Below are 12,575 nucleotides of genomic sequence, written 5' to 3'. Positions count from 1 at the left end.
ATTTGCATTTTTATCCCGCCCTCCCCGGAGGCTCAGGGCGGCTAACAGGCATATCTCTCCTTATATATAATTGAATAGTGGGTGCCAAAGTTCTAATTCTAAAATGCACTCCCTTAGTGTATGGCTGATGGCACTGCTCCTCAGCATATATTGCCACCAATCAGAAGGCAAAGCCCAGGTCCCGCCCACACCACAACTGCTGCGACAACCTGGTCTTTTGCATATGGAAGCTGATTGGACTTCAGTGCATTCCACACCTCAAACCCCCCCCCCCGCAAGGCAGTTGGGATTTTCAGTTGCATAACATACCTCATAGGGGAGAGGAGAATGGATAACAATGGTTACCACTCTCCAGGTGAGGGCTACAGAAAACTCAAACATACAAATGCTCTTCAGGTAGCAGAGATCAGTCCCTCTGGAGAAAACAGTGACCTCTGTCATTAAACCCTGCTGAGGTCGCCACAGGAAACTGACACTGTTTGCCCAAAGCCAGAGCACTCTCCCAGAGCCTCTTTCTAGATTCCGTTGTATTTATTTCTGCAACGGGCATTATTTCTAGTGATTCTATAATTCACCCAGGCTGGCTGTGGGCTCACCAGCACCTCTGTCAGGCAGAAGCGCCTGAGATCCTCCCCCTCCCCTTTTCCTTCGCCTGACTTGGAGGCGAAGGGAAGGGAGAGGGGGGAAAGAATGGATCCCAGGTGCTTCTGCCTGTCAGAGGGGCTGGTGCACACTTCCGGTGATGTCAGGGGGTGTGGCATATGCTAATGAGTTATGCTAATGAGCTCCTGCAGCTCTTTTTCTATGTAATGACCCCTGACTAGCAGGTTCAGGCCAAGTTGAAAACCAGACATCACAGTCCCAAAAGGGAAGGGGAGATAAGAACTCTACCAACACATCAGTGGATGTGCAGCTTTCAGTTAATCAATTAACTGATCTGCAGCCCTTCTCACTGAGAACTCTTGATTAAACTATTGGTTCCCTGCATATGAACACATATCTCTTAAGCACACTTTTAGCACTCCAACAGTTTCCACGATTAGACCAAAGACTGAGAAAAGAACCTGTAGCCAAAATACATTTTATTAAATTATTTTTTACTTCTTAAAATACAAACTTTATGTTTAGTTGTGTTGCTTTAATCTTTTTTAAAAATAAATATATTAAATTAACAACTTGAACCAAATAGCCAGAATGACAGTAATTTGTTCAGTAAAATTCAAGACTGCAATTAACTGAACTAGTTAAAAACTGTTTAAAGACATCAGAAAAAGATCAGTCAAGCAGTACTACCAGGTTTCTTTACTCAGAAACATTCAACATGCAAATAAGAATATTTTAACTGAGTTCCTAAAAAAAATAAATCATGATTCTTCCTCCACCCCACAGGAAAATGTTCCCACTATCAGACTTGAAAGAAACAATGTGGTCGTTCACGCCGTTACAAAAAATTTGGTGGCTGGGCTCTAAAGAACAATGTCCTTGGGGAGTTTTGTACACGTGTCACTCCAAAAGCAGTCCCACCTCCAATCTCACGCTGCCTGGACGGCTTCTAAAACGGGAAAGTTTGCAAAGTAGTTTGTGAAATGGCATGTGGGTCTGGTGTTCAATGGAAAAAACAATCCCATAACAAATCCAGAACAAAGTTTGAGTCTAGTGGCATCTTTAAGACCAACAAAGTTTTATTCAAAGTGTAAACTTTTGTGTCCTCAGACAAATGGAACAAAATCTCCTCAAGGGTTACAAGGGTTCCATTTGTCTGAAGTAGTGTGCTTTGCACATGAAAGCTTACACTTTTAATAACACTCTGTTGGTCTTAAAGGTACCACTGGACTCAAACTTTGTTCTGCTGCTTCAGACCAACACGGCTACCCACCTGAATTTTTCTTTATGGATAACAAATCGAGCATGTCTGAGCCCTTGAGCATATCTAAAGTAGCTCTTGGAATCCTGGCTGATGGACTCAATCAAGTTTGGCATATTCTAAATTGCACAGAAAACAATACAATGTATGTATGCAGCTATACTTTAGCCTTATCAATCAATGGGATTTGGGTATGCCTAAATGTCTCTGAATTATGTCGAACAATAGTAATTTCTTGTTCAATGAGGATCTCAACACTTAAGAAGGAAGGAAAGATTGACAGTCCATTGTGAGCAATATTTCCTTCATTCTAATAGACCAATGTCAGATTTGACAACTCCAGCCCAAAGCTCTCTGGGACTCCAAGGAAAACTCAGAGCTCTTGCCACCTACGAAGCCATCCCAGTTCTGCAGTCCAGCGAAACTCATCTATGAGCAGAAGATCCATACACACATCAGAGAGTCTATAGATGTGTGCCAGAGCCCTTGAGTTCAGGGCAACATGAACGAAAACAAATGATAAACTGGCAGCTCATATTTTATAAACCTTCCAGATAAAAACATACAATCTATGAGAGGAAAAACTATCATTAAAAATGTTTTCTCAAAAGAGATCCTAGGCAAGAATCCACTGATAGACACTAAACAAAAATCATTGGTAGAATAACATAACAAAAATAATTCCAAGATGCGATATTCACTTCTCTAGTACTAACATTACTGATGTACAAGCAATAACTGTAAGATTTTCAAGGCAATAAATTTTCTACCTTACATATTCAAAGGGTTAATAAAATAATAAGTATACTTTTTAATGAAAAAGCCATCTGTCATCTTTATATACAGTATTTACATTCACATTAAATTGCACTGTGACAACTTAAGTTGGTCATTGCTTTAGAGTGGTCCATTACAATTATCTAAGTTAAACCAGTTAGTGCTACCATTTCCCAATAAATGTTGGTACTTTGTCAGGAATGTTGCAGTTTCTTTTATGTTGCTGCTGTTGTGTTGTCATTGCTGTTTTTCAAAATTTAATTACTCTTCCCACACAGACACAGGTACACAGTATTAAAGACTGATCTGAGTGTTCAGAATAGTAGTCCCAAGGTTTCGGAAAGCAATTTTTGAAAAAGTACATAAATTCTCCTACTGTCAGCAAATTTAAATTCCTTTTTGGAGCCTTTTCAGTGTTATATCAGGCCTCGTACAGTCAATTGGATGTCAGCCATTTAAGTTAGGAAATATTTATTGCTGCTGCAATGTAATGAATGTATATTGTGTTTTTAGAACAACTTTTGAGTCTAGTGGCACCTTTAAGACCAACAAAAGTTTATTCACAGTATGAGCTTTTCTGTGCATGCACACTTCCTCAGATACTTCGAAATGGAAGTTAACAGTTCCTATATATAGGCAGATGCCTCTACATAGGTAAACAGCAAATTAGCATACAACTTAATGAAGATGTTTTGACATATTGAAAGACTAAACAGCAATAACAAGCTAAGTCCATACAGTCACCATCTGCCACCAACAGTATATGAACTGTTAACTTCCATTTCAATGTAGCTGAGGAAGTGTGCATGCACACGAAAGCTCATACCTTGAATAAGCCTTTGTTGGTCTTAAAGGTGCCACTGGACTCAAAAGTTGTTCTACTGCTTCAGACCAGCATGGCTGCCCACCTGGATCTATTGTCCTTTTAGTTGTATTTGTATGATTTAGAATCCTTATTTTATTGGGATGCTTTAATGTAAGACTTGGTGGGGCTCAGTGATACAAAATAAATGGTCACCCCCCCCACTTCTAAATTTTCCACTTTATTTATTTAATTTATATCCCACCTTTCTCCCCAATGGGGACCCAAGGCAGCTTACATAATTCTTCTCTCATCCATTTTATCCCCACAACCTTGTGAGGTAGGTTAGGCTGAGAGCATGTGACTGGCCCAAGGTCACCCAGCAAGCTTCCATGGTACAAGTGGGGATTTGAACCTGGGTCTCCCAGATACTAATCCAACACTCTTAACCCCTACACCACACCAGCTCTCCACTAATGTAATTGGGGTAATGTCCTTTAATTTACTAAAACATTATGATCAACATAATTCATTCTGGATGAAGCCTAGATTTTTCACATCCAAACTGACAACTAGCTCCTTCCTGTTGGAGGAACTCTGGTGTGGCAGAAGTGTTTCAGCAGCGCCAGCAGGGTGGGTGGGAATAATTGTTTAGATAAAGGGAATTTTTACCTAGTCTCAAAGCACAAAGGATTTGGTTTTGGCCAACCCCACAGGTAACGATGCAGAGCTCTACAGAGGCTAGGGATGTCAGGAATATGAAAAAGAATCTGACATGAGTTACATCCCTACCAAAAGACTTTATGGAATGAGCTATGTCAGGATAAAAAAAGGGAACCTGGAAAGCATCTAGCCTGAAGAAGTCTTGGAAAGACAGAGCTTTGCTTCTACTTTTCCCAAATGTCCTCAAAATCCATTCAGAACAAACAAATCTCTGTGACAAACTGGTAAAGGGTCATTCTACTGACCTTGAGAGTTCCTGCAACAACAGGAGAGAATTTCTGAGATGGATTCCCAGGTGTAAAAGTTCAAAAGCCATTTAGAATCTCTTCCTGCTCTATGGGGGTTTGGTTTTGCTACGAACCTGATACACGTTGCCTCAAATGTTGCTGTTGCTATCCAAATTCAGTACCTTAAGCATGATGCCAGCCTAACCAGTAATGAGCCTATTTCTATGAAAATAGGTCATTCTCCACAGTACATTATGCTGTCTCCAACTCAAGTGCTTTTATGATTTACATGTTCATAACAGATGCATACATGCTAATAATTACTGTCGCTGCTCCGAATTATACTTTCTCTTATCTCAACCCCACTCATGAAAGTTGCATAGCTGTACATTTTTACAATTTTAACATTCAAGCTGCCTGAACAGGAAATATGTGTGATCCAGATTCATACATTGAGGATGCGAGATGGAGCCTGGAAAACTGCAGAAGGGTTGGGAGAGAACTTAGCCTTCACTTCAGGTATCTAGAGCATAAAAAAGAAAATCACACATTAGCACCATTTTTATGTACAAAAATGTTGTGGGCTCCAGTTACCCTTGAGGTTAAGACCACAAAGGGATCCCTGGAACTGTAATGCATTCCAAGGGTCTCTTGTCAAAGGCTACATTTTCCTTTGCGTTCAAGTTAGGTTTAGAAATAGAGTCTTGTCCAAGGTCTTCTAGTGAGCGTCATTGCTAAGAGACAATTGAACTTGGATTTCCCCACACACAAACACAACAGCAACATGGGTCTGGAAGAATATGCTATGTCAAAATGAGGTCTCTTTGAAAGAAATCCTAATCCATGTATGGCTACTCTGCTGAAAATCCCTTACCCATGCTGCAGTCCAGGTGTGAGGACTCTTCTTTCCCTGTGCACTTGTTTCCAAATATGTGCAGTGTTAGCACACCAGCATCAGTAATCTCCTTTGATGTGCAAAATGAATGGATCACTATGCTAGGGACAATCACACTGAACAGTATTCAAATATTAGCCCCTGCAGGTAGACTGTCATAATGGACAAGGTCTTTTCAACATCAACCAACGGTAGATCAGTACATTTGAACTGGTCCTGATCTTTTGGGGGCTACGTGCAAGTGGTGAAAATGGGGGAGGTAAACATTCCTACGTAGGGTAAAATTAGAAGTCATGATTCTCCAAACCCCAGGAGGCCTACCCACAAATGTTCCACATTCCAGATCTTTACATATGGTGACAGTTCCACAGTTGTTTGTATGCACAGCATAATGTCCTTATTATGGCTGAGTGTTCTCAAAACAGCTGGAATTTACCCTGATATATGAATGTCAGAATTAAACTGATAGAAAGCAGAAACACAAATTATTTTTGCCATTAAATTCAACTATGTAAGAGCTCCAGTGCTGCCCTAAAAATAAACCCTCCAGCTTCCTTATTTAAAATGGTGGCTTAAATATGACATCAGGCTGTTTCTGAAAATCACCTACCAGGTTGATTTAAAAATAAATCCAAATGGACCCACTTTGAAATCCCATGAGCCAATCAGGTTCAAGTGTCCCAATCTGTGATGCATCGTGCAAAGACAGTGCAGTTCTAAGAAGTGTCACACCTGTCTAGACCCACTGAAATCAATGGGTTTACAAGGATGTAACTTTGTTTAGGATTACACTGTGAATCTTGTGGTCTCTGTCCACATTGACATGTTGCAGCTGAGGCAACATTTCTAGAAGACACTGTATAATAAAGGTCTGAAAGAAACGCTGTAGAGGCAGTTATAAATATATATATTCTAAATTAATTTATCCCCCCCCCCAGCCAGCATACTCACAGAACTGTCAAGGAGGGAGAGAGGTCAGATTTCAATTTCTGCAGGGGTCTAGAAGCCCTCTCCTTTATAGAACTTCTTTTGATCACTTCTATAATGGGGATCAGCCTATCCAAATTAATTTACCTTGTGGCTTTTTCTGCCAGATATCAATCCGTCCCTACAAAAGGTGCTTGAAGTTTATTAAGAAAAGATTAGTCTTGACTGCCGCCAGCATATCTGTGATTTTGAAGATACAGCACTGTTTGCTGCGCTGCTGTCTTTACTCAGACATTCAAATCTGATGGTTGTCTCCTGTTCTAGACAAAATTAGTTCTTGGTCTATTTGCCAAAATTATGTATCTTTTAAATGACAGCAAGATGAGAGTTACAAGATGTGTAGCCCCATTTGCCCTTCCAGCCAAGTTTATTAAGCCCTGAGGGCAAGGAGTTCGAGGATTAATTCTTATGGCTTATATTTTTTATTTTATTTTGGTTATGATCATCGTGGGAATTTTGTACAGATAACCCATGATGCCATTTTGTATTGGTTTCTTTTTAAAATACTGTCTTTGAGTGGATGTGCACAAGAGCTTGGAAAAACCAGTTAATCTTTAAGGTGCCAGACTGTACCCCCAATTCAGCTCTAGTTGCATACAACTATTGGCTTAGACTGAGCCGACTGAAATTGAATCCAATGAAGACGGAGGTCCTGAGCCTAAGTCATGGCAGTCCGGGGGTAGGGATCCCACTCCTGACCTTCGATGGGGCACCCTTGGTGCCAGCGCCAGAGATTAGGAGTTCAGGAGTGCTCTTGGATGCCTCCCTAACGATGGAGGCCCAGGTAGCAGCCACTGCCAAGTCAGCCTTTTACCATCTTCGACTGATTAGGCAGTTGGTTCCCTTCCTCAAACGCAATGACTTGGCAACAGTGATCCACGCGATGGTCACCTGTAAAGCTCTCTAGATGGGGCTGCCCTTGTCCCAAATCCAGAAGCTTCAGCTGGTGCAGAATGCAGTGGCTAGGCTGCTGTTGGGTCCCCCCGTTTAGGAGCACATCCAGCCTGTGCTAAAAACACCGCACTGTCTGCCTATAGCATACTGAATTCACTTCAAGGTACTGGTTCTTACCTTTAAAGCCCTTTATGGTCAGGGGCCTACATATCTTTCCCCACATGTCCCCCAGAGAGCACTGTGTTCAGGGTCTCAAAACCGTCTGGCCGTCCTGGGTCCCAAAGATGCCAAGATGGCAATGGCCAGGGCCTTCTCAGTGGCCACCCCGTGCTGGTGGAATGAGCTCCCAGAAGACATTAGGGCCTTGCAGGACCTTTTAAAGTTCCACAGGGCCTGCAAGACAGAGCTCTTCCACCAGGCCTTTGACCAAGGAGCCACACTGTAAGACCCTGTGCCCTGGTATCATAGGGTTGCCAGGTCCATCTTCATCCCCAGCAGGGGATTTGGAGGAGCATTCCTGGAGGGGGTGGAGTGCCCCCAATGTGATGACATCACATTGGGGATTTCCCGGCTCCAAGCCCCACCCCTGCAGGGATGATCCCACTGGCTGCAAGCACTTAAAGAGATCCCTTTAAGTGCCCACAGCTGGAGGGCCCCGTCCATCTGGAAATTGCGCACGCAGCCGCCCCTCTCCCTCCTCTATATCAAGAGAGAAGGGTGAGGGATGACTGCGGGTTTTGGGGCTTGGGGGCGGGGCTTTCCCCACCAGCCAGCTGGCCAGGTAGAAACTCCCCCCCAAAAAATTGGGCAACCCCTGTCAAACCAGGCTGCCGATGGTATTACCATCGGCAGCCTGTGCTTTGCTGGCACAAATGGAACGGGAAGATAGTCCCTAACATCAATGCTGACATCACATTGGGGATGTCCCGGCTCCAAGCCCCACCCCTGCAGGGACGATCCCGCCCTTCTGCAATGAAGTAACCGAAATAAAGTAGTACAAAAGCCAAGGGGCTTCTTGCTGGGGAACACTGATCCTCTGGGAGAAGGGATTAAGAACTGTGCTCTATTTAGCTAAGAGGCATTGCATTTTGTTTTGACTGTATATTGATTGATCTCTGGTGGTTTGATTCTGTTTCAATTGTTGTACTTCTATATTTGAATTGTTATGGTGATTATTTTGAGATGTATTTTTAAAATAATATTGTCCTTTCAAATAAAAAAGTGAGCTAAAATAAATTCATAATCTGTCTTGCAGAATCAGGGTGTCTGCCTTATTGCTCCAAAAGTCCAATCTAGCAGTTCTTGACATTTAAAGAATCGTTCACTGTGCACTGTTCACTGTGCTGTTTCCATGAGTTGCATCCTACCTACATTATTAAACTCCTACATTTCAAAGGTTTTGCAAAGTACATTTACCTTAAAGTCTGCCTTGTAGCTAGTTTCTCTCACAAAGTGATCCTCTGGGATAATGAACCCTTGCTTCATCTTTGAGGCTCTGGATCGTTTTGCTCCAGTCCATGGGCGATACTCTTGCCTAAAATGAGTTTGCAGATCAAATCAATACAAAACCGTGGACAGTGATACTTTGAAACAGAGGGGCGATTGTATGCTTACAACACTGGAAACAGTAAACTGCAAAAATATACCAAATGTGTTTTATCTGCCTCTGTGCCACACAGTCTAAGGTAGGTGTAGTATGTGATAAAAGTAGCTATCAATACTCTGCAAGCAATGCAGAAAGGGCATGCGTACCATCTCAGATATATAAAGCTGGATCTAACCAGCTTTTCATCTGATGAAAAAGGGAAGAGAGATCCCCTTTGACAGCCAAAAAAGAACTGAAGATCATAGGAACTGCATGGACAAAAGCCAAGCAGGACAGGTGCTGTAGTAAACAGGGAAAATGGGCAAGATTGTGTTAAAAAGATGGTTGGACCCAACTCTTAGTACTAAATCACTAAACTAAATCACAACATATGGCTACTTCCTGGGCACCATAACACCCCTAAACACATTCCTTGTTGTCTGGCAAATGCCCTTCAGCTACCCATCCTTCTCCTGTTCTTAGTACCAACTGGAGACCAGACCATTGCTCTGACAATGAAGCCCTTTGTGTTTATGTACCCAACACCTCCCTGCTTCTCTTGGATAGGATACAACATCGTACAGGACAGCTGCCCTACCCTGGAACAAACTGAGTCAAGATTAAAAACAAATTAAAATGAGATTTCCTCTTTAAGAGCCAGATTTCCACAGGGATGAGTAATCTAGGATATTGTCATGGAAGGAAGAGGGCACCAAATGAGTCACTCTACACTTAAAAAAAAAAGGCAAGGTCAAGTCAGGACACTTCTTTAAATCCTCAGCTCAAAATCTCAGCTAAAGGAGAAAGATTGCAGGATGCCTTGGCTGTTCTTAGGGGGGAATGCCTTGCAAAGGACCCCCAGAACTTCAAAAGGAGGCCACGCCCATCTAGAGTAACCTGGAGTAATATAGAGCTTCGATGTATTGGGATCCCTCTCAAAGGGGGTGGGGAAATGAATGTATCTGAAAAAACAGCAAGAAAGAAATGCTTTGCTAATTCCTTTCTATATATAGTACAATATATTAAATGCATTAATGGTCTGTGCTCTTCTTACTGGGTCTAGCAAAAGGGATGAGCATTAAGTAATCTTTGGGAATTAGTTTCCTGGAACATTCCCTTTTAATAAATAGTGTTTTGCAAAGGTCAGCAGCTGTGACATTTATTTTTTGGCACTATATTTAAGTTTTGCATTCTGGAGGAAATGCACTGGGAGGAGATCAGTGGAGGCAGAGGGAATAAATAAGGAAACCTTCTGGCCCTACTAGGAAGGCACAAAGAGCAATGCCTAGTATAGTGTTAAGAGCCTTACCCCTGGTCCCACAGACATAGGCCACAGGATGCTGTTACCTAGCTTACTTCACATTACAATTTTCCTTCATAGGAAGCACATTCTGTACTGGGAAGTCCCCCACCCACCAACAATAAAAGGAAAGCCAAATGTATACTGTGATGTGTACATTTTATTTCATTCAAGTTCAAGGATGCGGCATTCATCTCCAGTTTTCTGGCACCTACAAGCAGACTCCACCTATGGCAAACCAGGCAAATTTTACACTTCTTTTCTAGTGGAAGTCCTTCCTGCATAGAAAAAGCCTGGTGTGATCTTCGGCACCAAATGCACTCTGCACATGTTCAGAGGCGCCATCTTTCCTTATTCTTATTTCTGACACTTCTCCCAACTGCCCTACCGAAACCCCTTTCAGCTAGACCTGCACGCCCAGAAGAGACAGCCCTTCGGTTAAGGTCCTACCTGTAAGAGGTGGTCTTGCGGACGCCTGGCGGCGAGGCAGAGGACCACACCTGCTTAAAGCCGCCGGACTTTCTGCCTCCCTCTGGCTCAGTTGTCGGCCGCACGTGCACGTGGGAGCCTCCGCGGATCGTGGCGTGGGAGGAGGCTGCAGCGGGGGGCGCCCCCAGGAGTTCCCCCCTCCTGCACTCGCCGATCCACGGCAGGGCGTCCCGCTTCTGCACCGGCCACGCTCGGAAATCCTGCTGGTACTGGGTCTCTGCCGCGGAGAAGGACTCCTTCCGGCGGCCGTCGCCGCCTCTCCCCTTTTTCGACGGCCTCTTGACGCCCGCCAGGCTGTCCTGCAGCGAGGGGGCGGACGCCGACACAGGCAGGGCAGAGGCCGTCCGGGGATGGCCCTGGGGGCGGCCGCGGCCGCCACCTGTTGGGATCCGTGACGGCTGTGCGGCGCCCCCGCCCTCCTCTGCCGGCTCCTCTATGTCAGAGTAATTGTGGATGGTGAGCGGCACGGCCAGATCCGACTTGTCCAGCTGGTTCCAGAAGCGCGCCAGGCAGCAGACTCGAGTGATGCAGGGCCAGGCCATGGCGGCAGCAACATGCAAGGAGGGATGGTTGGCTGAAGGGATGGAGCAAGCAGGAGGGGGGGGGGTCTTCTCTCACAGAGGGGGGGGGGAGTCTGCAGCAAGAGAGGAAGGTGCTTCTGCGCCTGGTTACACTTCCAGCGCGCCCCTTCGCGTGTCAATAGCAGCACCTCCTTCGCACCTCCCCCCACCCCGTGTTCCTTTGGTCAATATCAGGCCCTGGTTGTTGGACACGTGATGCCCCTTGTGCACCATCAAACACCCCCCCCCAAGGCTAACAGATGGCGCTTAATGCAGCAGCATCTGCCAGGGAGGGGGGGGGAGAGAGATAGCACCAGTCACTGAGCTTTCTGCTATCCTATCCTACTTTTCCCACATGCTATCTAGGAAATCTCTTGCATTGCTGCTCCCTTAATCAAATCAGGCCAGCTCAACACACATAGGTACACACTTTCAAACAGATTTTAGTCAGATTACTTTGGAGTACTGTCTGATTGAATTGCTTTTCAAATTTTGTAATCCATCTAGAGTCTCAGAAAGGCATATTATAATTGGTAATCTCTGATAGGGAAAATCAATATTAATAAACAAAAGGAAGTGTGTCTTCTCATTCCTTTTGCAGATGTTTCTTGTAATCTTCACAAGAGAATCGGGAGTGATATGCAGACTGCAGGAATTACCAAGGCACCCCCCCTCAAAGCACAGAGCATTCCTTAGTTTGCTGTATTCAAGTATAATACTTTACAGAAAATGTATTCGGTAATCAGTATAGTAAAAACAAAATCCATACAAAAGGTATAGAAACCTGCTCTTTAATAGCTTGTGCATAAGAACTCACACGGTTTACTGTTTACCATATATTTTTAGTATTAATGTGGCCAAGTACAAGGTGATGCACATTGGAGCCAAAAATCCTAACTATAAATACACATTGATGGGGTCCGAACTGGGAGAGACTGACTATGAGAGATATCTTGGAGTTGTAGTAGATAACTCACTGAAAATGAGACAGTGTGTGACTGCAATAAAAAATGTCAATGCTATGCTGGGGATTATTAGGAAGGGTATTGAAAACAGATCAGCCAGTATCATAATGCCCTATATAAATCAATGGTGCGACCTCATTTGGAATACTGTGTTACAGTTCTGGTCACCACACCTTAAAAAGGATATTATAGCTTTGGGAAAAGTGCAGAAAAGGGCAACTAGAATGATAAAAGGGTTGGAACACTTTCGCTATGAAGAAAGGTTAAAATGCTTGGGGCTCTTTAGCTTGGAGAAACGACGGCTGAGGGGTGACATGATTGAGGTTTATAAGATTATGCATGGGATAGAGCAGGTAGAGAAAGAGGTACTTTTCTCCCTTTCTCACAATACAAGAACTCGTGGGCATTCCATGAAATTGCTGAGCGGTCGGGTTAGAACACATAAAAGGAAGTACTTCTTCACCCAAAGAGTGATTAACACATGGAATTCACTGCCACAGGAGGTGG

The 12,575-nt window shown here is 43.8% G+C and overlaps 1 protein-coding gene across 1 annotated transcript; it reads right to left on the bottom strand.

Moving 5' to 3' along the window:
* Positions 1-3,933: 3,933 nt before the first annotated feature.
* MAP6D1 (MAP6 domain containing 1) lies at positions 3,934-11,085 on the bottom strand. Its single transcript, XM_015427434.1, has 3 exons — positions 10,505-11,085; positions 8,586-8,703; positions 3,934-4,916 (listed from the first exon to the last, which is right to left on the bottom strand). Exons 1-3 carry the CDS (start codon positions 11,083-11,085, stop codon positions 4,839-4,841), a joined length of 777 nt encoding a protein of 258 aa, XP_015282920.1. The 3' UTR covers positions 3,934-4,838.
* Between the last annotated feature and the right edge of the window lie 1,490 nt (positions 11,086-12,575).

Source organism: Gekko japonicus, unplaced genomic scaffold, assembly GCF_001447785.1.
Source record: "Gekko japonicus isolate JY-2015 unplaced genomic scaffold, Gekko_japonicus_V1.1 scaffold346, whole genome shotgun sequence".
Taxonomy (NCBI): Eukaryota; Metazoa; Chordata; class Lepidosauria; order Squamata; family Gekkonidae; genus Gekko; species Gekko japonicus.
The sequence above is the reverse complement of the archived record's forward strand: the minus strand, read 5'-3'. Positions and strand labels throughout refer to the sequence as shown.